General features: G+C 31.7%; 3 protein-coding genes across 3 annotated transcripts in view; 1 reads left to right on the top strand and 2 right to left on the bottom strand.

Moving 5' to 3' along the window:
* LOC130902726 (sodium-dependent transporter bedraggled) overlaps window positions 1–7,843 on the top strand; it is an 80,160-nt gene extending 72,317 nt beyond the window's left edge. Inside the window, exons 9-13 of the mRNA XM_057814990.1 lie at window positions 2,720–2,974; window positions 4,387–4,617; window positions 4,746–4,946; window positions 6,533–6,764; window positions 6,821–7,843. Coding sequence (XP_057670973.1) covers window positions 2,720–2,974; window positions 4,387–4,617; window positions 4,746–4,946; window positions 6,533–6,764; window positions 6,821–7,251 — 1,350 coding nt within the window. The 3' untranslated portion in view covers window positions 7,252–7,843. The remainder of the gene's footprint in view (window positions 1–2,719; window positions 2,975–4,386; window positions 4,618–4,745; window positions 4,947–6,532; window positions 6,765–6,820) is intronic.
* A 1,334-nt stretch (window positions 7,844–9,177) lies between these two features.
* On the bottom strand, window positions 9,178–14,413 carry LOC130902736 (PI-PLC X-box domain-containing protein DDB_G0293730). Its single transcript, XM_057815002.1, has 6 exons — window positions 14,043–14,413; window positions 13,278–13,423; window positions 11,956–12,191; window positions 11,641–11,826; window positions 10,507–10,811; window positions 9,178–9,628 (listed from the first exon to the last, which is right to left on the bottom strand). The coding sequence occupies exons 1-6, from the start codon at window positions 14,095–14,097 to the stop codon at window positions 9,276–9,278; spliced, it is 1,281 nt and encodes a 426-aa protein (XP_057670985.1). The 5' UTR covers window positions 14,098–14,413; the 3' UTR covers window positions 9,178–9,275.
* Window positions 14,414–20,093: 5,680 nt separating this feature from the next.
* Window positions 20,094–25,836, bottom strand: part of LOC130890803 (palmitoleoyl-protein carboxylesterase NOTUM) — a 32,530-nt gene continuing 26,787 nt past the window's right edge. The window contains exons 2-7 of the mRNA XM_057795127.1: window positions 24,830–25,035; window positions 22,374–22,522; window positions 22,096–22,311; window positions 21,711–21,992; window positions 20,894–21,365; window positions 20,094–20,828 (exon numbers count right to left, since the gene is read on the bottom strand). Coding sequence (XP_057651110.1) covers window positions 20,480–20,828; window positions 20,894–21,365; window positions 21,711–21,992; window positions 22,096–22,311; window positions 22,374–22,522; window positions 24,830–25,035 — 1,674 coding nt within the window. The 3' untranslated portion in view covers window positions 20,094–20,479. The remainder of the gene's footprint in view (window positions 20,829–20,893; window positions 21,366–21,710; window positions 21,993–22,095; window positions 22,312–22,373; window positions 22,523–24,829; window positions 25,036–25,836) is intronic.

The following is a 25,836-nucleotide window of genomic DNA, read 5'->3' as shown; positions in this document are numbered from 1 at the left end:
TATTATTATTAGACTTTGATAGACATATCAGCAAGCAACAGCTCTAGATGGTAAAATAATTGATTCTAGGTATTTTGTTCTCAGTAATAATATAATATAATATATACGTATGTAGATATTGGGGTGTCATATACACTGCGACTTAAGGGATCTAATGCCTCCTTTCTTGTTGCGATACTGCGGAATGTGGGATGGCTCTAGCTGCCATAGATATTCCCAGATGTAGTGCTCTGGAATTCTTTAGTGTTGCACACTTCGAGAGAATGTGGATAGACTTTTCTTCTTCTGTGCAACAAAATCTACACGCCACATTATCTCTTAATGCTCCAGGTGTCCATTGAGGCGACAGTTCCCCAATAGGATAGGATATAGACAAATATAAAAATGTGCTCAGATTTAATGATAATACTGCACAGATATCCATCAAATAAACTCAATGCAGCAAAAGCTTACCCACCGTATATCTATAGGGAAAGTTTGTCTTTGATAACTTGTATGAATTATCATTTTATCTCAGCAAAACTTGGAAATATCTGTAATTGTAATAGTCAGGTTAAATGGAAAAGTCGGTTCTTTTGTAGAAATTGTTCAATGTCAATTGTTTATGTCTAATGAAGAGGTAAATCGGATGAGAGCAAAGAGCATACATTGTGCCCAGATATATAATGTATAAAACCAATATTCTTTGACGGGATTCTCAATGGGTACGATATTTAGAATTATTGTAATTGTCTAATTTGCTTTGTAATCCTGTATATACTAATATCCCTACAAGAAACTTCTTGATTGCCACAAGTTTGTCTCTTTTTCTTAGACCTGTTGAGTTTCTCAAAGCTATATTTCCAGGCATGTGTATATGCAGACCTTTTTATTGATCTCAGACATCTTTAGATCGGGAACCTTTGGATGTTTTGTGGGGGTACTGAAAAAGAAATGTTTTTAAAACTAAATAATCGAACTTTGAGGATCTAAAACATAACTATAAGTATAAATAAATTTCACTTACATTTATTAGAAAACTAATTTCAACCAAGTTTATTATACATCCTGTATATGGTATTTAAAAAAAATTGTATTTGGACTATTGAGTTGACTACAAATTACAGCCTGTCGGCATAATTAATTTCACAAGAGACTTTGAGACACACCGTCATTAATCACAAATAAAAATATCGATTTTGAATAATTTTATTCTAGCCGCCAATGTTAAAAGCAGAATATCATTTCGTGTATTAATAGTTGCATACAAGTAGTTCTCTCAGATAATATATATGTTGGTTCCAATCCATTAAAAAACCACTTTGATACGGTGATGATTCTGCGCAATAAAGATTTTGTGTTCCAACCGGGAGGTTACTGTTATAGGAATAATTCTGTTTTGCGTTCCAACCGATTTAGGTATCGTTTGTGAACCGTTTCTGGGACGGTCTTCTCAATACTTGGTTGATAGCAGGTACTGTTACCGTTCCAAGAACGGTCCAGATTAGCAGGTGGGAACAAACCTTGTAATACCGTTGTTTTATTAGTAAGTAGTTTTAAGTTTTGATTGTTCATTCAGTTCGTTGATAAGTGACAAAAAGAAATAATAAAAACGTTCTCTGTGGATATATTTGATCATTAAAAACATTTTCCTTGTTAACTAAGTTGTTTTTTCGACGACAACCCCACTAAGTTAAATAGTAGAAATTCATTTGCTACAATTTTTATTTGTTTTTGTAACAATATTGTTAACAAATTATGTGATCTCACTTCAAAGTTGCAATAAAAATAAATCGAGCGTGAAATAAGAAGTTATTCAGCAATGATATTGACCAATAAATCGGACCACATTTTTTAATTAGCAAATCGAAAACAGATTTTTGCTTAAGTATAAAAGAATGTTTTCACTTCGTAAATAATACACATCAAACTTATAAATACTGAATATAAATACATTGCACTTACTTCTGACAAAAATTGGATCGATAAAAAAATCCTTCAGTTTTCTAAATCGATAATATATATCAACTAAATGGAATTTAAAGTGTCGGAAATTGTTGAATGTTTCTGACGTGTTGTTTCCACCGATGTCACCAAATCAGCTTTAGTTTTATAGATAAAGGTTAAATGATGTTATTTCTGGTACTAGACATGAAAGGAAAAAATTAATTTCTAGAGATTTCTGGATGACTCCTGCTCATTTATGGAGTTCACAAATTTAATTCAATTCCTGTTGATCGAACATTGATGAAAAATTTTTGTTAATTCAACCGTGGTCAACTTCCTCTTTGAAAATCGGTTTGGATATACAAATAGTCTTATTTTTATAGCTTTGGGACAACAGGGCTAAAAATGAACACCGGATTAACTGACATTAACAGAAAAAAGTGTTTTATATCTCTTTGTACATTAAACCTGAAAAATCCTTTTTAATGTCTTGGAAAACAAAGTGGATGTAAAAAATATTTTTATTTCAATGCCTTTGGAACAGCAGAACTAAAAAGTAACATTGGATTAACAGAAATTGACATTTAGGAGATGTGCCTTTTTTTTTAAGACATACCAAAATATATTCTTCAACAAGTTTGTAAATGTGTTTAACAGATGTTTTAATATAGAGAACTTTACTTCCAAAATTATATTAAAGTTAATATTATAAAAGTATAATATCTTGAAAGAGAAGGATTTTTGCATTCATTATTCCCACATATTTGATATAATATTCTTCTTATTATTTCAGGTTCTAAGATTGGCTACTGAATTGGTACCATCTACATTTGCAGTGATGGGAGCCGATCAGGTGTCACCGTTTTGGGCTGTATTATTTTACTTTATACTTATAATGTTCGGTATCGCCCAACAATTGGCTATATGGCATTGCGTCATTACGGGAATTATGGCAATCAAAGCAAACGTTCTGAAATCTTGGGAAACTACGATTACCTTCTTTAGTTGCGCGTGCGGGTTTATTCTGGGACTTCCTATGGCTACAGAGGTGAGATTGAAAAATTGCTTACAAAATGAAAATAATCTTGAAAAAATTTGGGCTCCCGATGCTGTCTAATCGATGTCAATTGTATAAATTAAAAATATCGAAGCAAAAAAACTTGAAATTTAAAACTCACAAGAAACTTCAGTCACAAGGGAAGTTGGTTGACTGAAAACTCCCATTTTAATGAGAATGTTTAGTGTAAAAATCAATTTGAATAGTTCCAACTTGAGATGTCCCAGAAGAACAAAAAAATTACGACAGTTTCTTTTATTTTTCAATTTTTAGACCTTTTTATATACAATATTCTTGATCGTCTCTTCTGATTGAAAAAGGCAAAAATATTGACGTTTCCTCCTATGTTGGACTTTATCAAAACATGATTTTACATTAACAACTTGCATACTTATAAACAAAAATATATAAAAAGGTCCAAGTAGTAAAATCTTGAAGAATCTACAAACTAACCTGTATTTTTCTTAGATGAAGACCGAAATTAGGTTGAGACGTCAAAATATTTTCTTTGAAACATTCATTATAGTCAACATAATACATAATGAAAATGAAGACAACGAAGTGCGATTAAAAATATGTTTCTCAAAACGAAAAAGGTGACATAGAACTTGGATTGATCTTCAAAGTACTGCCTTTAGCCAGCAATGCCCTTATTACAAAGTTAAGACGAGAAGTGTTTCTGGAAAGCTTCTCTCTGAATGGCTCTCATTAATTTTAAACATTTTCTATTTAGCACATTTTGTGTATTCGGGAAGATCCAGGAGTCGCATGATGCAAAATGTGGATGCGATAAATCTGGAAGACTTTTGGTGGCCAAAAACTCTAATCAAAAGCAGTGTGCGACATAGTGTGTAGTCATAATGAAGAAATAAGCTTTTTTTCAATTTTTCTTCATTTTAGTTTCGCATATTCCAATACCCAAATGAACAAATTTTCACATTAAGAAGCCGAAAGACGTCTTTGATCTTATCTGACTCATTTTCGCTTTTAAATCCCCTCATACAATTGTAAATAATCTTAAAAGTTATTACATTATCACTATATTAGACAAATTGAAGAGTGTCTAATATTTCGTGAACTTCTTTGGCACCATATCACTAAAGCAGTGATTCCTAAAGTGTTTCAGGTGCACTCCCAGGGATTCACGGTAAGCTTTACAACAGGAGTGTACTTGAATTTCCTTAGATCTGATTTTTTGACGTGTTGGTAATATGGTATAGATGTATGAACTTAAACTAGTAAAAAGTATTTTGAAAGTGGTTTAGAGAAAAAAATCTGTATCTGTATTATCTGATCGACAAACTCGTCACTGTTTAATAAGAAATCTGGGAGATTATCTATGATTATTAGAAGAACCAATATCGTCCAAACATTGTTCAAATATGTTGATGATTTGTTTTTAGATGGGAATTTACGTGGTCTACTTCTTGGATTACACAGTTGGTGGTGTATGGTGGCTAGTGATCGTCATTATTATACAAATTATGGCAGTATTCATGGTTCGTGGAAGACCTTATAGTGGAGATACTGTCGTTACAGCATTATTCTATCAAAACAGCCATCCGTGCTTTTTGAGCTGGGCTCCTGCATTATTGTCGTTCACTTGGAACGTGATCTTACCTGTTGCTTTAATGGTCAGTATAAAATGCCTCCCTCTATCTTTACTTTATATTTTATACGAGAGTATTTGGAACATTTTACGTCTTTGTGCAATTTTTTAGAATTATTTATGGATTTATTTGAAAAAATTTATTATTTTTAGGTACTTTGTATTGCGACATTCAAAAATGGTAGCTTCAGAGATATGTTTATTTGGCATCACGGGCCTGTAGCTGGATATTGGCCTCTTTGGGCACGTCAAGTAGGATCAATGATACAACTTGTCCCCATTCTTTGTATTCCCTTAGTAGCTGTAATACAGAGTTATAGGTATTTGAATAATGGACCTAGTGATATTTTGGATGTAAGTAGTGAAGATTAAATTAGTACGTGGTAGAAGAAACTAAAAAAGTAAAGCTTAGCGATGCTTCTTAACAATACATTGTTTTAATTACTCATTTTACATCAATGCCCAAATTATTTTTTCTATTCAAATGAAACAAACTATTCTTGTAGATTATATATGTACATAATAGAAGTATTTTAGTTGTCTTCAGATTAGGGCACTGGGTGCTAATGGATTAATTCTTAAATTTCAACAAAATTTCATGATAATAAATTTGCTGCATTTTTTATATTATTTTAAATAGCAATTCATTGAATTCTCACAGTAAACTGGGTACATTTGAGTAAGTTTATAATAAAAATTTTGTTGGACGTCTAGGAAAAACCAACTTGAACGATTCGTATCTATAGTGGTGTCCCTAATAATAATATCGGTTTCAAATGTTCACTTTGTATTTTAAATAATCATATCAAAAGAAAGTCTTAATATTCGAAGTATAGCTCATCGTATTCTTTTATTATATTTTTCAACATGAATATAATAGAGAAAATTTTGGGTTTTTCGCCACATGAAACAATGAGACTGAACAAGACTCCGTAAAAGACTGAAAATATCGGAATATCAAAGATGATCTGAGACCCTGAATTTATTAGTTTGATATTCAAACATCTGAAAACAATCTCAATTACTCCTATGGAAGTAAGACATAAATTTGAGCAGGGAAATTTAAATCATTAGCAGTGGAAAGAAAGAAACACTATCCAGTTGTATATTGTTTCATCGAATGGAAAGATATAGGGACACACATAAAATTATTTAAGAGAATTGAAAGCAATGAATGTGAGAAGTTATTCGGACATTCAGACAAAATGTGATAAGAATTAAATCCTGATTCTAGACGAACAAGAGGAAATAAGAATACTATAGTGTAGCAAGCACAAAGTGGAATATAAACTTTCCCAAGCACTATCATGTGAGGAGGAAAGGTGAGGAAATTGTGAGCTACTCCAGTCTATCTAATTCGGTCACGCGTGACCACTGGTTCTTATCTGTCTCCATATCTTCGTACTGCAGCTCAAACGGGTCACAATCACACTCCCGAACTCTCTCTTCTGATATTGCTCACGGTCATGATGAGTCAATTTCTCATTATATTCTCTAAAAAAGCCAAACTTCATCAAACCATAATCACTAGCAATGCTCTGGTATGTTCTCTCTCTTCGAAACTATCAACAACATAGCCGACGCCTTGTTGTCATGACTGCTCAATAAATTACGCTTGGCCAAGGATGTAGTTTAGATATTATGATATCCTTGAGACTTTAGTGAACGTTGAGTGGAATATAACTTTTATAAATTTCATATAACTGAAACAATGAAATGAAATAAAAAGAAAACTAGAAAAGATCTAATTTAGGTTAGTTTGTAGAAAAAATACTAAATAAATTTTGTTTTGTTCATTGCATACCCAGGAGTTCGAGGAACGTCAGAATTACGTTAGTAGTAAATCTTATTAAAAATTTTATTCATAATAATTTATTGTTAATATAAAATATACCAATAAACAGTTAGTTCCTACCCTAAATATATTTAATTTTATTCAGCGTATTCAATTACTATACCGGCCACCGATCGGTGAGCACATGGACGATTTAAGCAACCAAGAAGCAGCCGAAGCGATCAGAAATGAAAATAATGCCGCCAACGCGACAGCTGAAGATCCTCCACCGAAGTACACTCCTCCTCCATCCTACACGACTGCGACCGGTGCTAGAATTGCAAAGTTCTTACGGCAAAGCATTAGAAGAAGTGTTAGAAGAATAGCTAACGTTTTGGGTTAGTTTTTCAATTCTAGCAATACGCATAGTTTCTAAAAAAAATTTTTTTTTCAGGCGAAGGTTCCTCTAGACAAAGAACTCCAATATCGAATAATAACGGAAACTCCAGCAACACTCCTCTTCCTCCTCCAGATTATAACACCGTTTTAGTAGAAATGAACAACACCTCACGAGATGTTTCAATCACCGTTCCAGATGGTACTCTCGGTAATACCCGTTTATCAACACTTGAAAGACTGAGAAACTTGGAATCAACTTCTACAGCGTTGACAGCAGCCGAAGTCGCTTCTATTTTAAGAAGTAGTTTTCGAAGGAGTACTGTACATAGAAATAACACGAGAATACCTAATTTTAGTGATAACATGTCGTCGTTGAGTGCGCAGAATCTGATAGATTCAGCTGCGCCTATTGGAGAGATGTCGCTGGTAATGGAACATTTGCCCAATACTGATTGTGAGGTTAAGAATAACAATACTGTGATATAGACTATTACTAGAGGATACTTATATCGGAAGTAGTTGGTTAGTTTGTAGATAATTTCTAAGATTGATAAGAAACATCACCATTGTAAAATGGGTCCATCTACCAAGGGACCTATGAAAATAAAGGGAGTAGAAAATTGGATATGTCTGCCTTTTCTATATCTAGTTCTAAGACACAATAATAATGGTTTCTAGTCATTCGAGAATAACTCTAGAATAGTTTGACGCAAAACGTTTCAAATATAATGAAAATAACATTTTATGATTTTAATTCAAAAGCTGTTTTATTAATTTTTATGAAAATAAAGTAGTAGTTTAATTGTTAAATTTTTGACTGAATGTATATTCTATGAACTGACCATTGCTGTCTTTACTATGTAAAGCATTAATTAATGTACAGTCGTAAGCCTTAATTTATACATATTTATATAGATATGTTATTTACCTGTACAAAATTTCATATTTTATAATTTCAACACCGACTTTTAAATTTACTGATTGTATTAAATATTTTTTGTATCTCAACTTTTTTTTATATATAAAAACTACTTTCAATGACCTTGTTTTACTTATAACTATTAAACGATATTTTTTGTTTATTGCTTTTATTTTATATATTCCTCAATAATTCATACATTTACTACTAGTGCTTAAGTAGATTCAAAATTATGACTTTTCTCCCTTCCTAAAAGGTTTGTATTGACGAAGCTAACGCCCTTTACGTTATTTTTGATGTTCAGTTATTGTATAATTGGCCAGTTTATCTTGTAATAACTGCTAAGGACGGTTAATTGTTGGAAGTTGGTTAACCAACAACTTTCATTATCTGGTTTACAAGCTACCATGTTTTTATCACTGTCCTCTCTTCTTCTTTTTTATCTTTTGAAAGGAACAAAACTAAATAACTAAAAATGCACATAACTTAAAACTATGGAACAATATTTCCTGGAGTGTTCACCAAGAAATGAAATAAATGCAGGTAAGTCAACATTAACTAATTTATATGAAGTGTATGATATACCGTTAATTGAAGAAAAACAGAGCGAGTACTAAGAAGTTTAGAATGAGGAGATACATCTCTATATACTTATATTTTGATAAAAACTAAAGGAAGTTGAAATGTCAAATTCTCATCTGTCTTTAAAAATTATGAAAGAAACTAAATTTAAATCAGAAAAGACCTAAAATCAAGAACATTTAGAGGCACCCTAATGCCGATTGGTCTATAGATATTGGCAGTGAAATCATTTTTTAGTGCCTAGGCACAGAAGTAACTGAACATCAACCAGCTTATAACTTTTAATTTTAGGTAATTCAAACTATTCTAATGCCATTAATATATAAATAAATGGAAAGAAAGAAGATTTACACACCGATTTTTAAAAACTAATCATACTATTCAGCAACTAAACGCAGCAGTCATTTTCTGATCGCCCGAATTCCAAGTATTTTTGAATCTGGGCAATTTCGAAGTCTGAAGTCTCTTTTTATCCCCCGTCTGGTTAGTAGTTAGTAAACGTCTCGGCAAGTAATTTCCAGCCTTGTGACAAAAAGTATGACTTTAGTGCCTTGAAACAAAAACTATTGAATAATTTGAATTTCTAACGGTAGAAACCATTTGACTAGAATTATGTGGCCTTAAATCATCATGATATACTTGTAATTAAATTTATCGATGGTCTGAATTATAACCTTTTTTTGTATACCTCACGGAAATAGAAATATTAGCAAGTTATATTCCTCGATGAACGTACTGTATTCACATAATATTAACATCTGTTATTCAAATTGTTCTAGATGATCATTCATCTTTTCTTGTGTAACTATTTATTATTTCTTGAATAAACAACCATCCTGGAATTACTGGATGTTAATTTTAAAACTTCACCTTAATCATTTATTGAGTTACACTTTCTGGAAAATCCAAAAACGGTTTTAAAAGTTTAATTTCTTGAAAGTTATACAAATATAAGTATCAAATTCAACATTTATAAATTAATATCGTTTACTATTTATTTATTTATTTATTATGATATAGTTTTATTTCTATTGCCTCTTGTATTTATGTCGATAGCGATATCGATTATATCATTTCCTACAAAATAATCAGTGGCAACGATATTACTTTCTTTCCCAAATTCATCTCGGAACCATTTAGTTATTTCTCTATTTGTTTCTTGAGCTAATTTTCGTAAATTGTAAGTACCGAAAAATACATCGATCGGTCGAGGGGTGAGTTCAGCCATTAGAGCCCAAAAAGGGTTAGCCTTCGGTAGATCACCACGTTCATCGATGACTTTTCTGATGTGTCTTTTCAAATCTTGCAAAGATCTTGCATCTCCCCAATATTGGCGAAGCGGATGCCACAACCAGGTCTCGTCTGAAATAAATACGTACATTGTTTTTGTTTGAGACATCAATATTAGTCTAGGAAGTTACACAAGAAGATTATTCGTTCAAATAATAGAACAAAATAATATTTTTTAATGGCTGAAGAGAATGCTTGCAATTTCTATTGTAGAAAAAACATTTATCAGTTTTTTTTTAAACAAATGTTTGTTCCCATCGGCGATGAGGCAATTGAAGAGGAAGAGAAGAAAAAGGAGAAACAAATTAAAAAATTGTACGTTCCATTCAAAGCAACCTTTTTGAAAGAATCTCGAGCTTGTTCTAGTTTCTACTAAAGCTATATATTATTACAATTATTTTCTAAAACTCATTGTTGTGGTCTAAAATTGGCTATCTTCGAGATAAATCTATAAATTCTATCATAGAAGAAATATTGAATTCCTTGAATACAACGATGATTGTCAATTGGCATTGGATGAACTTAAGAATATTTGCAAAAATTGAATCTACATCAATAATCAAAATGTAGTAAATGTAATCTCGTATTATAGATATGTATGAATTGATTTACAATTTGCATCTAACCTAGATTTTTTTTAAACTCCAAATTCAATAAATTACAAAATTTTGACCGTTCACTAACCTTTTCATCACAAAAATTTATTTCTAATATTAAATCGAAGATCACCACCAAAGTCTGACGTAATTTACTGTTATTTCAAATGTCTATTTCGACATCACAAAATGGAGTTTAAGAAGAATTCAATAAATGGCAGTCGCTTGCTACTATTAGAAATTAAATACAAGCAATCGAACTTAAAAACAACAATTGCTATTTCACAAAATGTTTTGCCTTGCAACAAACCAAATTTATATATGATGATTTTAATGATTGTATTACCTACTTACTTTTTTTCGATTCTACAACAGCTTGGTTATTGTAGCATATGATCAAACTTTTATTTAAGGCCCAAAATTCTCGTAATTTTGTCGTCCTCATTCCACTAAGTACAGTTGCGGCAAATTCTCCTAAATCCTCATTAACAATTTTGATAAATCGATTGTGAATCTCTTCAGAGAATTTTGAAGGATAGGGAAATCTATGGAAATCTAACACTATCATTTCGTTGGGAGACGCTAACAGAAATTTTTTGATTTGCTGAAATAAAGGACGCACTTCTTGTATTCTGAATTTATCATGATTCAGGAAGAATCTGAAATATATTACACATTTTAATATGAAACTTGAATTATAAAGTTTGTTTATATAATACGGAATTAATTATGTTTATTTAAACGCATTGCTTATTTGTTACAATGTTGTTTTCAATCCTATTATTGTTGGTTAGTTCAGATAGAGAAGTAAGTCTAATTTTTGTTGTTGTGATTTTCGAAATAATGAAATTTACTTAATTTTTGATTTAGTTCTCTCTTCTCTTCTCTTTAGTTCTCAAAATCAAACAAATAAAGTACAGCGTTACCAGATGATGGTAGTAGGGATTAGTTCGGTCCCGTAAGCAGATATACTTGACTTCTATTGTCAGTTCTATTGTGTCTGTTAGATACCAAGATAGATTGCTACTCCTATTATTTTCCCCAGCAAAAGGAAAATGCGAATCATCTAATAGGACTAATGACAACTAGTGGAAGTTTTCGATTCGCTTTCTTAATATCGATAAATCACTAAAAAATCGATTTCATTTCATGAATTTCAATTATCGCAAAAGAATGGAAACATTACAGTCTTATTTATGATTTTTTTTTGGAATTAATAATCGATCTCGATGCTTTGAAAACAATACAAATCGTTTCCGCTCCTTATACAAAAATTAAAATGGTTTTCAATTCTTATAAAATAATCAAAAACCATAAGATCATTGAAAATAACAAGGGAAACATAAAATAATATAAAATCGTTTTGTAGCAGTCACTATAAGGTCTAACAAGATCTATAATACTAAAGGCCAGTTAGTTATATTAATAGAATAAACTGCAGGTGCAGAAATTTGAATGTTTTTGAATAAATAAAGCTGCAGAACCTACCCTTGTGCTCCGTAATACCCTATCCTGAAATCTAAATATCTAATCCCAAACACTAGTTGAGTCCATATGTCCCTATCTTGATTTAATATGAATTGTTCTTGAAAAGTACCTTCTCCTAAGAAAGCTCCTGAATTATGGGTTCCTGGTAGCAGCAGAGTATCAAGATATCGATCTGCTAGTAAATCCCTGTATTAGAAAATTTAATTATTTTTAATTGTGGAAAAGGATAAGATATAAGCAAAACAAATATCTGCCAAGGATTACATTGAAATGAATCCATTTATAAGAAAACTGTAAAATACACACTTTTCTTACTTGTTGTCTGCCATCCAAGTGGGTTGTATAGCAAGACATCTTGAGTCTATAATATGACTGTTATTGAAAGAAGATATCCAGTAGGGAAAACAGTGTGGTCCTGGTGCTTTAGTGCCAACATCATCGTTGTAATCCCATCCACCAGGAAGAAAGGGGTGGCCGAATTTCACTTTGGTTTTTAAATATCCATCTGGGTAGTCCAATGGCTGTACTCTTAGTAAAATATCTTGATCTTCCTGAAAAATATTTATTATAATCACAAGGGTTGAATAAGTACATAATTGTATGAGGTTATTAATAATAATCTTAGAATTCAAACTTCACTATCTAGTTTTATGACATAATCTAATTTCAAAAACTGTAGAGTAAGTATTGTTAAAATTGGCAAAGGCAGTTCTATTTTATTATGGACTCATAATAAATTGATTTGCCACCTTAATTGAAATCATTTTTTTACTGTAAAACTACCTAAGGGCTTTTCAGAAACTATGGTCCGATTAACCCGATCATGATGATTTGGAAAGTAATCCAGAATTCTATTCGGAAACCAAACAGAGCAGTGTTGCTAAAGGTTGTTTTATTCAGACGTGCAGATGGTAACAAAAACGAGTCATTTGAATCTAAAAACAGGTCATTGAAGCTTTATTATTATTTTATATTTGTATAAAGTATAAATCTCTCATTATTTAAGTTGTTGAAAGACCTTATCCGTAAATTCGAAATTATTTAGATGCGTAACAATCATATAAAATTGAAAGTAAAAACACTTTATATTGAATATATGATTTAAACTGATTTCTGTAACAGAGACTGAGATTTGTTAGATACCAAGATATGTGTATTGAATATTGTTTAATCAACTAAAAAGAATAGCAGAAAAACTGAAATTAGCACCAGAAAGTGTGGACTGGAGCATAAATAAAGTAGAAAGTCAATAATTCAATTTTTGAAACATTTATTCACGACAATTTGTGAGTTTACATCACCTTTCAACGCAAACTTCTACAGGAGGAACAAATTAGAAGTAAACTTAAGTCTTTAACATCTTAATGAAATTTTGGCAAAACTGTAAACACCGATCTAAATAATATTGGACAATTATCATCTTGTCAAGATAAAATTTATGGTTCTTGACCTCAGATATACATCGATTTTGATAACCAAGAACAGTTGGTTTAACAGCGATATTTGTTTCCATGTTTCTTGTTTAAAACCAGTTTCATCAATATTTCAAATTAAATATATTTGTCACAGTTGTGGATTCAATTCAATAATCATCAAAACAAACCATAAACATTATTTAATACTGTGCTGTAACTTACATCTCTTCCAGCCATATTCTTTCTTGATAATATTATTTCATCGGGTTGTAAATATTTTGGACATTCTGTTATCCAATTCATTTCAATGTACGTATCCCTAGCCGATACGGTTAAATGGACTTTTCCACATTTGCTGTTGTAAGCATCTGTAAAAATAATGAAATATCGTTAGGTGAGGTTACATTTTTCTCATTGTGTACTCCATTTATTTAATGAATTGATGCAGGGACATGTTCACTTCTACTTGTAGTGCCAATGACCACCGATAGAAGGAAGTTGGTTCAACGTCAAAACTATTGAGTGACTATACTATGCAGGAAATTGGTAGTTACCTACAGATAGACGATGCGTGGAATTCTTATTTTTAAATGTCGTCCGTACCCGGGTTTGAACTTGAATCGTCTTGATTGGCATAAATAATAGTAAAGTTTAAAGGCTTTATTATTGATAATTGGAAGAATTCAATTATTTAGAGTATAACTTTTCGAACAACCCATGTAATACGTCAAATAGTACCAAACATTCAAAAATAATAATGAATGCGTTGTCGTATCGCGCATATGGAAGTGAAACCTATAATAATACAAAAACTAATGAAATTCCACGCGTTTTTGACTGAATAATCAAACAAGGAAAGTATTTGTTACTAAAAGAAAATAACTATAAATATATTTTTTTATAAAATTAAAAGATTAAAAAATATTAAATGATTTTAAATGGAAACGTCAATTGTTAAATACAAATTAGTAAACAATGATTTCTTACCTACGCATACGAAGATAATTTGTGAAATTATAATAACACAACATGCTCTCGACATAGTTTGACCTGCTAACCTCGGACGAAACCAGTGCAAACTGTTCTCAGTTAACCATTTCCAAACGTTTTTAATGAGTCCCCTCGATGCGTCATTAAATTGAATAAACTCAGTATTGCACTTACATGAAATAGAATAAGAAATACTCAACTACGTATAAACGTTGTACAGGAAGGTTTTGATAGTATTACTACTGATCAACAAGTGTACAGTATAATATACACTAGTTTTAGGGAAATATGTAGAAATTATTGACGAGACAGAAGCTGAGCGCGCAACTGCGAAGAGGATGTATCTAGACTTGATTCGAGTGTAATTTACACTGTTAAATTTCAAGACCGATCTTATGTGGGAGAAAATTTGAAGAAGTGCCCAACTGTATACGATAAATAACAGTTCAAGACTGGGGCTGGTGTAGTAGGGAAGGGCACAAAATATCTATATATCAAACTATCGATATTTTTTCAAAAATCAATCGATAAATATCGTCTATATTTTTTTATCTTGAAATATCGATATTCGATATTAATTTTTGAGTATCGAATTCGATATTTTTTTAAGAAAACTTATTTTATTTTACTATATACTAACTTCATATTTCACTTACTGTTGTAATTTTTTACCTGTCCTCATATTTAATTAATTATTTACATCAACGCGCAAGCTTTGATATAAGTGTGTGTAGTGTACAGTAAAATGGCGGCAAGCGACATTACGTGGTGTGATTTGTTGTGTCTTTTCGTTGTATAATTGTTATTTTTTATTTATAATGTCTACAGTGTGGAATTTTTTTACTAAAAATTGGAACAATCAACCTGTTTGCAATCCAGAACAAAAGACATAGCAAGTTGAGTAAGGGTATCGTTTTCCTGCCTTACAATGCCCGTCCACATGTGGCTAATCGGACCAAAGATCTCATCAAATCTTTTCAACGGGAAACTCTAGATCATCCTCCCTACGGCCCTGATCTGGCGCCCAGCGACTACCATTTGTTCCTGCACTTAAAGAAACACCTGGGCGGTCAACGTCTTCAAGACGATAACGAAGTCAAAACAGTTGTGATACAGTGGTTAACAAGTCAAGCGGCAGAATTTTATGAGGAGTGTATTCAAAAACTGGTGCCACGTTATGACAAGTGCCTGAATATTCACGGAAATTATGTAGAAAAGTAGATTAAGGTACAGGCTTTCATGTAAAAATAAAATTATTGCGATATCTTTGCACTTTTTTTCATTCCAAAACGGTACTTACTTAAAAAATGTGCCTCGTAGATAGATAGATATAATTTATAATACTTTATTTAAATAATAAATAGAACTGACGAAAATAAAAAATGCATTAATTTTTTTTATTGCATACATCGATTTTCTTTGAATATATCGATACGATATTTATCGATATAATATTTTCATTTGCCCATCCCTATGGTATAGAAAAAGGATATGGTATGAATGTAGCAATTGTAGATGAATTGAAGTATACCGAGTTAAAAAAATGTATATCAGTTTTGGCTCAAGCTCTTCATTAATGAAAATTTGAACGAATTGCGTTGTACAAAATAATGTAGGGAATATAACCTAAAAGATTTATTATAAAAATTCCTCTGATGCTAATGTAGCGCCACCCTTATTTAACACAGTTCGACGGACATGTTTTTATATACATAGATGTTTCACCTTACCTCTACCCTCCATGGAAAATAATTATAATCATGCTAATCAATATAATCAACGACAGAAATGATTTAGTTTACGATAGTTTTTTAAGCATTTAGTTTTTTAAACTTATTTGTCTGTCATTTGAGATAACTTCAACTATCAACCTCAACAACTGCTTTAGATGATAGTCCAGTAGGACATAACAAAGAAAATCCAAAGTTTTTTGAAAAATATATCTATTTTTCGACATAATAAAATTTCATTTTATTTTATACGCAATTTCCATGTTGTTCAATAAATTCTATACCGTCTTTATAATAATAACTGCATTATTCCTCAAAATAATTGCTCTTTAAAAAATCTTTGTCCTCTGAGCCTTGCCTACACCTCTTGATCTTGATTGCAGTCTTCCTTATCAGGCAATTGTTTGATTGTTTTTTTCTCGGGTGTTGTACCAATAATCCATAAAGCAAAACCTACTCTTTTGTTGCTATGAAACTTTTATAAACACATCTTCACCTAGCTGAAGCACTCTCGGTTAACAACCATCTAGTGGATTTACCGATACTAGCGAATATACAGAGCCCATAGAGACTTTCCAAAATTGAAGAATACTCTGGACGTGTGTGATTCAAGTTCAAATTCAACCTTCGTGTGTCAAAAGACATATGTCTCCGGAATTGGAAAATCCTCCAGCTTTAATTAATTTTGAAGCAAGATTTTTCCTCTGGGCTTATCATTCATAGTATCGGTAATCCAGATAAAAGACGCTGTCTGAATTGGAATGGAGTCTAGAGGGTTTGTTCTTTCTATGAAGGTTTTGGCTTGTCTACAGATATGTGATTGGATTCATCACAATTTTCATTTGATTTTCCTCATCTTAATTTGTATACAAAATATTCCCACTGCAAGTGGAAGTTGTAACCATGTGACATTCCATTTTCAGATCACAGAAAAGGTTATTTGAAGCCCCTTTGCACATAATCTATTCTCTGACCTCTTTTCTTTTCTCATTTGTTTTTTCTTACCAACAATTCTTGTTAATAATTCAGCTAAACAATAATTTTATTTACAACTTGTCGATTCTTTTCAACGATTGAGTTAATAGTCAGTATTTTCATTAAGCTTCAATCCTCTATGTCCAGGGATAAAAACCAATGCTACCAAATTTTCGCTAGCCAGCTTATATGTAGCATTCCAGAATCAGCTTTTATTCTGTGGTCATGTTTTATAGAACATTTAGTGCCGTTGCACTACACGTGGATACTAATACGTGTGGATTATTGGAACGGTTGGCGCATTAGGAAGAGTTTTAACCACCAAGCACTTTACGTCTTTACCGAAGTCTATACAGTAAGTCGTGAAAAAGCTAATTCTTCGTGACCTAACCCCCGTGTAAAATGCAGTGAAACTCCAGTTAAATCACGCCACACTGTTTTAGATCGCCGGGAGTGTAACGCGGGATTTCGTGGATCCTCAAAAGAGCGAGCAGAGGACGTTCGGATATCCCAGATAAATATCAAAACCGCAACAGCGTGAATCAGAAGATAGGTGGATTAGATCATTACTATTTAGTTTTCAATTTTTTGAGAGTTCTGAGCACTCCAGCACTTATGCACTACCCGTTTCTTCTGCATTTGTTTCATAACAGTGTAATTTTATCATCAAATTTGTTAATTCTACGTCGAGAACAATTTTCAAACTGTTTCTAACGATTCACTATTTGATGATATCTAATCTGCAGACAGACTGCCACTTGTTAACGTTAGATTTTTAGATAGACGCATAGGGATGAAATAAAATGCAATTAAAGGTACTAAGTATATACTTAATTTACAAATAATCGTTTATACAAAAAATAAGGTAACCTACTGCCTATTTAAGAAAAACTGTACAACTGAGGTAGAACAAAAATCAGTCCTTCCGTGGATAGGGCAAACATTCTTTGGGTATATATGAAATGCATAGAATTAATATTTAAAGATACAAAGTACATCAATAAAACATGTTAATACAAATAACGCAAATAAATTTTTAATGGTAGTGTTATTATGTAACAAGTTATTCTGAGATCGATTAATAAAAGAAAACACTTTGTTTATTAGCATTTTTATCTAGAAATTAAGAGCTTCAGAATGTAATGGGAATGTATGTAGCTCGACAAATGAATATGAATAAAAGTCTCAAAATAAATTCAATGGTAGAATCAGAAATTCGAGTTTTGTCTTTAGTTATCAAGTCCTGGTGAATACCAAGAATATATCAAATCAAAATCTGTTTTATTTTTTCTTCGAACTGTAGTGAAGATGCAAAATCACACAAATGTTTGTATTGAGGTAAAGGCATTTTTCGAATAACATTTTTAAATCAATTCCTCGTTTTACAATAATTATTTGTTTAAAATAAAATTCGCAAAATTTTGAATCTTTGTTTCTTATTAATAATTAAAATACGTTATCTTATCTTCCGTGCTTTTTGACGTACTTTATATGTTACAAAAGCCCCAATTTTCTCTAATTTAGTGACATTTAAAAAAATATAGAATAAATAAAAATTATAATTATTTTATAATAAATAGCTTGTATGTACACAATCATACATTATTTAATATTTATCTCTCTAAAAGGTTACAGAAATAATAATAACAGCGACATTTATCATCGGACACATTCATTTTAATAAATACAGGTTTTTATATATAGATATTTAATACTTATCTGTAGGTTATTTATATATGTAACGCAATCTACTTGCAAATTTTCGTCCCAATAAAGGCCGCTTGACATGATGCAAGATCAATATATTGTATAGATGTGTATTGATCAACTCGCTTCGAATTTTCGTGATGAAGCACCATCGCTGGTAACAATCGTGGTCCAAAATCGGCTGTTGTGCCAATACATACATACACTATTGCACGAACAATTGGCTGCCAAAAAGATATGTTCGCGTTGGACACCGCATAATTTGACAATCGCTCAAAAAAGCTCCTGTCGAGCCTGAAAAATTCAATCGCGGTGCTTCAAAAGACGATTCCGAAACCAAACAACAATCGACGGTAGGGGTCTTTCAAGAAGAGCCAAATTCAACAAAAGCGTACGAACCAAATGGTCGCCTGTTTTTTCAGAATAACTGGACATGTCGCTACCGTTCCAGTAGAGCAACGTAGAACGGACATTTCTGGATGGTACACCAGCATTTGGTAGCCATAAGTGTTCAAAAAACATGTTTATGAGCAAGCAAAACATCGAATTGATTGGTCATCCGCCGTACAATCCTTATTTGGTACCCAATGATTTCTTTTTATTCCCGCAGATCAAAAATAGATTGCGAGGTCAACGTTTTTCTACAGGTAGGTGGCTTTATTGGCTTAAAAATAGACAACCATAATATATTTCATCAAACGTAGTATGGTAGTCATTACTCCGAAAACGTTCTAAAATATTAATGCCATGTATTGACAGTAATAATTGAAATTTAAGATCCCTATCATTTATTACAATTTAGAGGTTAAAAATTTTATGTAAACATATATGTAATACTCCTATAAGGACAATTGATATGGAAAAAACGTCCCTACGTTGCGGTGCCGACAAAAATTCATTTTCTCTTTCGTTCGAGACACTTTATCTATATCGCGCATGGTTGAGAATGCGCAGAACCGAGCTGGCACCTCGGAGGATAGAGAAATCCGTTGCCATTCTGTCTTTCTTAGTCGAAACAGTTTCCACATATAGAAGTATTACATATATGTATGTGAAATAAGTTATGGTAACAATGAAACCATTCATGGATAAACTATGATACCAAAAGTTAAATAATAATTGAGATAAACCACCCTGCATTGTTATTAATAAGCAATTGTACTTTTGAAAGAACTTGATTGTTTTTTTGTCTTTAAAATTACATAACAGATAAAATATAACAAATAATTACAGAAGTGATATAATTTATAAATAATAAATATGTTTGCATTTTTTACTCGCCTACTACGAATACTTAATAAAAAATATCTAACAATACGATAATTGTGAAATCTAAATATTTACATTATTTGTATTTACAATAAAAGAAAACAATAAACAACTAATATATATAACATTAGAAATAATCGTATTATAAAAATTTTTAAATGGATTATTGTTTGAATTGATCTACAATTCAGAGTAATATACACATTTTTTATTTTAAATATGCCTTTCAGATGTCCGCATATATAAATTACGGAAATGTGTCAAAAATACATCGAATGTATGCAAAAAATAGTAATATGAAAATTGTCAAAAATGAACAAAGAAAATAATTTAGGTAAAAACCAAAAAATGACGTATTTTCTCGAAGTGGTAGTTTAAAATACGGGGTGTTCCATAACAAATCGTTACTATTCAACTATGAATCCAATGTGAACAAAAAAAAATACTGTTCGAAAGAGGAAGTTCTGAATTTTTAAGCGGTTTCCGCTAGATAGCAGTAACGCCCTTCTTTATACTCCCGTTTGGTATTATATATTTAGTTCAATAATTTTCATTTCGTTTCTAATAAGAATAGAATCATTAAGATTGATCTCGAAGTTCTAGTAAAATTTACAGTTATATAGTGAGTAACCATGTTTCATAAAATATTTCCCAATATCGTTTACCTACCTTATCATTTTCGAAACAGGTGTAACTCTAAATAAATTGAATATTTTGCATACATTCAGTAGTTTAGAATTTTAAACCAACTATTTAATTTGATTGCTGCGTAAGCAAGTTTAGTAGTTCAGCATGGTCCATATTATTCAAAGTTTGCATATCGATACCTAATGCGTCAGCAACACTGTTCATATCGAGTCCAAACGATTTCAATAATTCTATAAAATCCATTTCCTCTCCTGTAAAAGGATTATGCAATTTTGGACACGAATGATTACACTGTGGCCAAGAACATCTTTCTAATCTTCTATGAACGCATCTACGTTTACGAAGCCACTTAGAATTTTGCAAAACTGATCTTGAAGGTCTGTTGTCTAATAGAGGATGTAAGTTTGTAGCGAAAATCGGTTTGTTCTCTTTGTTTTGTTGCTGTTTACGAGGTCTTACTAGAAATAAAAACAAATACCCAATGTTATATAATAAAATATTGGAAAATCATATAAAAACTTACTTTTGTTTTTTTTAACCTTTTTATTTTTCCTGTTCCTTCTTCTCCTCTTCATCTCCACAGTCGGATCTTGAACTGTACCAGCTCTGTCATCGTTATTTAAAACTCCTTCATACTCCAATCTGTTTCTCTGATTCCTCTTTCTCTTTCCTTTTCTACCTGTATTTTTGCTCATCACCCTCGCATTATTCAGTTTCTTTAATTTTCTTTTGCTTGTTTTTTGTTCCCAACAGTGTAAAGCTTCAGCCACTGATATATCGTCGATTTTTACAGATTGCCAGTGTCTTTGTGTTAGAACCGAGTGAGATATACAAGCGGGCGCAAAAACCGCCGTAACGTTCTCGAAACTATGACGGAGTGCATCGCCCATTTTGTGAATGTAATCCCATTGTTGTTTGGTGACAGGCGCTCCCACATTATCAACATCCATTTGAGCCTCGTCGAAGAGCCATTGAAATACAAACAGTTCCGCTGAAAATAAGAACAAACCTTATTACTCCTAGTACAGAGTCAAAATACTATTTGTACTATGGAATGAGAAGCAACATGATATGGTAGAAACGTTATTTTACTTTATGAATCTTCATATTTTTAGATGATGTTATTTATATAAGCGTTTTCGAAGTGAGATTGTGGCAAAATTAAACGCCAAAGTGTACTAACTCTAATATATTCCCAGCTTTTTTGCGGCGTTTTAAATTTTGTTACAATCCCACTACGAAAACGTCATAATCTAGCTGAAAAATTCATTCATATCTGTATGTATTACGTAGCCTAGTTTCAATGAACGCTTTTGTTGGAAACTTATTTTCTTACATTTCAAAGTTGGATAAAGCCTATATCCAAAATAACACCTCCATGGTTCATTCATATATTCCTCTCTACATCTTCTAGGTACTTTGCCTCTCCACATATCCATCCCTTTCCTAATCGCTTCAACAGCTGGTTTGTTTGTTGGCGCGTAAGGTATCCTATCCAAAAACCATCCAGAATCGGTGATTCCTCTTACATTGATCTGAGTAAGCAAAAGTTCTTCGTGGAGAAGTTCCTTCACGTAGTCTAAATTTAACATCACACCAGTACCACCTGCACTACTACCTGAAAACAGGATAATTTCGTATTTACAACAACAAGTTTGTTGTTTATGAATTGTTTATTTAAATAGGTTTTATAAATTGATGAATTTTAATTTAATGCTTACCACTGAGGATCAAATCGGTGCTGTTTTCTAATCCTAACGGTATCAAATCTCTAATCACTTGTCTTACAATAAACGATCCCATGAAACTGAACAAATCACTTGGTGTAGGCGGTTTAGTACCACTCCAAGAATCACTGGAGCAATATGGAACGAACACGTGGTTTGCATTCCACCAAAAAGGATTTTCTTTCATATTTGGAGATAATATACCACCAACTATAAAGTATACAAAAAATGTTTGAATCATGATTAAAAATATTAAAGAATTTATTACTTACCGTCTTTTGTTTCGGGCCATTTTGAAGAAGTCATATAGTGTCGTTGCTTTAACCATCGATTTCGACAAGTTTGAATGTCATAACAATACCATCCTCCTTCTAGAAAAATTATCCACTTGGTACTCGAGTGCGAGCGTCTGAGATAAAATCTGTGGAAGAAAAAACAAAGATTTTTAAATAATATAATATACAACATACAGTGTGTTTCTATATTCGACCGACAACGCTCTACCACAGAAAGATCTCAATATATGATTCATTTTGATATAGGAATACGAACCCTTATGGGGCCTAGTTCCTGAGATATAGAGTGTTCAAAATTTTAAATCAAAATAAAGAAATTAACATAAATCAACAACGCCTTCAAATTTTTTTTCCAAATTTCGTGACCAATATGTTCCTTAATAAAGTAATATTTTGACATAAAGAAACTTTTAGAAGAAAATTTAACCAGTGGCGCGCTGTCAGGGTTAGTTGTCACTTTTAACCCCCTATTTTTTACGCCGCTGAAGCAAATTCTTTTTTCAATTTTGTTTCAAATTGCCTGATTATTTTTTTTTAAAAACTAATAACCTTTTATTGATCTAAAATTAACGGTGTTGTATGTTGTAGAAATTTGCCTCTAAACCAAAGTTTGCAGGTAATTAAATACTACTCATCATTTCTAAATTATAATCTTGTAGACACGTGTCATATTTTTGATAGTTCGTGACACTTTGTGTATTTAACACGATCTTGGTAGATTAAATCATAGAATTTTAAATTAGTTTTTACATTAATGTTGCTACTATAAAATGAATTTTTTATTCGAAGAGTTTACCGATAAGTTAAAGATTTACGGGGAAGCTCGAAAAAATGGTAGCTCGTTTATACCAACTAATATTACGCAATCGTCGAATTACACTTAATTCTACATTTGCAAGTACTGAAAGAAGGCTGAAAGAAACCGGAAACTTGTTAATTACACGAAATAATGCTGGAAAGCAACTGCATGGAAAGTTTTAAAAGAACAAGTATTACATCCATACAAATTGGTCAGTGTTCAAGCATTACAATTTTAAAACTTCACGAAAGTATCGTGAAAATCGAATTTTCCCGAAATATGTGTTGTATACCGACGAGGCTAGATTTACTAGGGAAGGAATTTTCAACTCTAGAAATGGTCACGTTTGGGATGAAAAAAATCCAAACTTTGTTCGTGAAAGTGAATTTCAGCATAAATATTCGGTTAATGTGTGGGTGGAGATTGCTTAATTGGGCATTACATTTTACCAAATAAATTAAATGGAGTAATTTATACGCGTTTTCTGTAAGAAATGTTGGATGAATTGTTGGAGAATGTACCGTTAAATATTGGGGCACGATGGGGCATCTGCTAATTTTGCTGCAGCGGCAAGAAATTACTTAAACAGACGTTTTAGAGATCACCTAACTTAAATCCTATAAATTTTTTTAAATGGGACTTAGTGTATGTGTAACAATAATCGAATCTCAATCATTTATTGGGATCTCTCTGTATAAGTGCATTGAAGCACTGCACATATAATTGTATATTTTACAAGTGAAAAAAATTACTTATTTGTCTCGAGCGCAGAAGTACAAACCAACTGAAGGAGAAGTTTGCCTGTTTTATTATTGTGTTAAAGCAAGGGTAATTTCATTAAAAAGACAGAATTAATATCTTCCACATCATCAATTCTTAATTTGTAAAGTTAATTACAACGACATACTCCCTGTAAGTTAATACACCCTTATTAGCAAATTTATTAGATTCATTCCTATTTTGACTGTTTTGGTACTTGGGAACATTAAGTTTATGATTTTAAACTTCTAAGCAAACGTCTTTTGTCTTGAAATGCTTGGTAATAAATTATTACCAACAATATATGGAGGTGTATCATCAAACTCTAAATATTTGAAGTCTATTATTAATATCAACACATCTGAAATCTTATAGTTTGAAAAACAACAATAAAATACCGTTTAGAAAGTTAACAGCAATAATAATTATGTTTTGGTCGTGTTATTAAGGAAAAGTTTCCAGGTAAACTAGTCGTCATCAAAACATGCTGCCGTACCAATTCTATATATGAGTTTACTGACTTTTTATCCAAATTTTCTTATATAGTTTATATAATTGTAACACCGACTAATTCCCTTTTAATCTTCAATCAATTCTCCTGATTTGTTAAGGACGCTCATAGGAAATGTTTGGGTTTCAACTGCTGTTATTTAGTTTAGTACGTTTTTTATAAGCTGTGTTGCTATTTTTTCTGCGTGGTTTGGAAATAAAATTGTTCACCCAACAGTGAAGGAAGAGGTTAGATTAACATCCTTTCAATACTTCTACCCCAATCAACATCTATGGTTTTCTCGAAAATAGTTTCTCTAGATAGACGTATGAAGTACTGACTTATTTTTAATATTACTACAATCATTTTTCTTATGAGACTTACCCAGCTTGTGAACCATCGTTACAAGTGATTGATCTATTTGATAAAAAAACTTTTTTCAAAGCTTTCACCTCGTTTTCTTGGGTACCATTCTGATCACCGCTATTTTCGAATCTCTGTATGGAATTCGTATAAATCGGCTGCTCTAAAGTCACTTCCGCATGTCCGTTGTGTAATGCCAAACAGATTCCGAGCCATAAAGAAAATATCTGAAACGAAATAAAAGTCATGGGAGACACTTATTTTTATTGCTTTTATTTTGTCTGTTCGCTTCAAAAATTGTTTTCCCCCATATTTCCCCAATATATAATTTTATTAGAAATAAAACGTCTCGATAGAGCACACAAGCACACAACAAAAGTTTCATTGAACAAAATAAAAGACTGAGTTTTATAGTATACTACAAAACGAAAATATCTGCTACGATGGTTATGTTTGTTTATATGTAAATGTGGGATACTATAAATATCTTTCTTGAAGAATTTTTGCGTGATTACTAATATTTTATTCAATGTTATTCAGTTTTCATAGAAAATTCCCGAAATAAACGGTAACATTTATAAGTTATTTAGTCTGATAACTGAGGTGAGAAAAAAATTCAGTTATCCTTACATAGTCATTTATTGAAGTTAACAAAGAGTTAGATAAAGTTATAAAAGGCAAAGAGCAAATTTCAATTGAAGATTACACTGTTTACAAAGTACTTTAATGTTAGTTGCTTAGATCTTAAACTAAAATGGAGGAACCTTTCAAACAAAAGATTAGTACATGCCCAAACTAACCATGAGACAAGGTTTTAGAAGTTCAGCTTCCTAACCATGGCACTGGCTACTAGATCAACGTAGATTGGACAATAAGCTAATTTAATGTGGACAAAAGTTGGTCCACCCTATCTAGGAAGACTTCAGTTTAAATAAATCTTCCTGATACCATGTTTTCCAAAATCATTCCGATTATAATATTTATGTTTTATGTATCTTATAATATTCTCCCCTTCCAGTTCATACTCT

The sequence above is a fragment of the Diorhabda carinulata genome, chromosome 2 (assembly GCF_026250575.1).
Source record: "Diorhabda carinulata isolate Delta chromosome 2, icDioCari1.1, whole genome shotgun sequence".
NCBI lineage: Eukaryota > Metazoa > Arthropoda > Insecta > Coleoptera > Chrysomelidae > Diorhabda > Diorhabda carinulata.
Note: the sequence above shows the minus strand (reverse complement) of the source record. Positions and strands in the feature narration are given on the sequence as shown.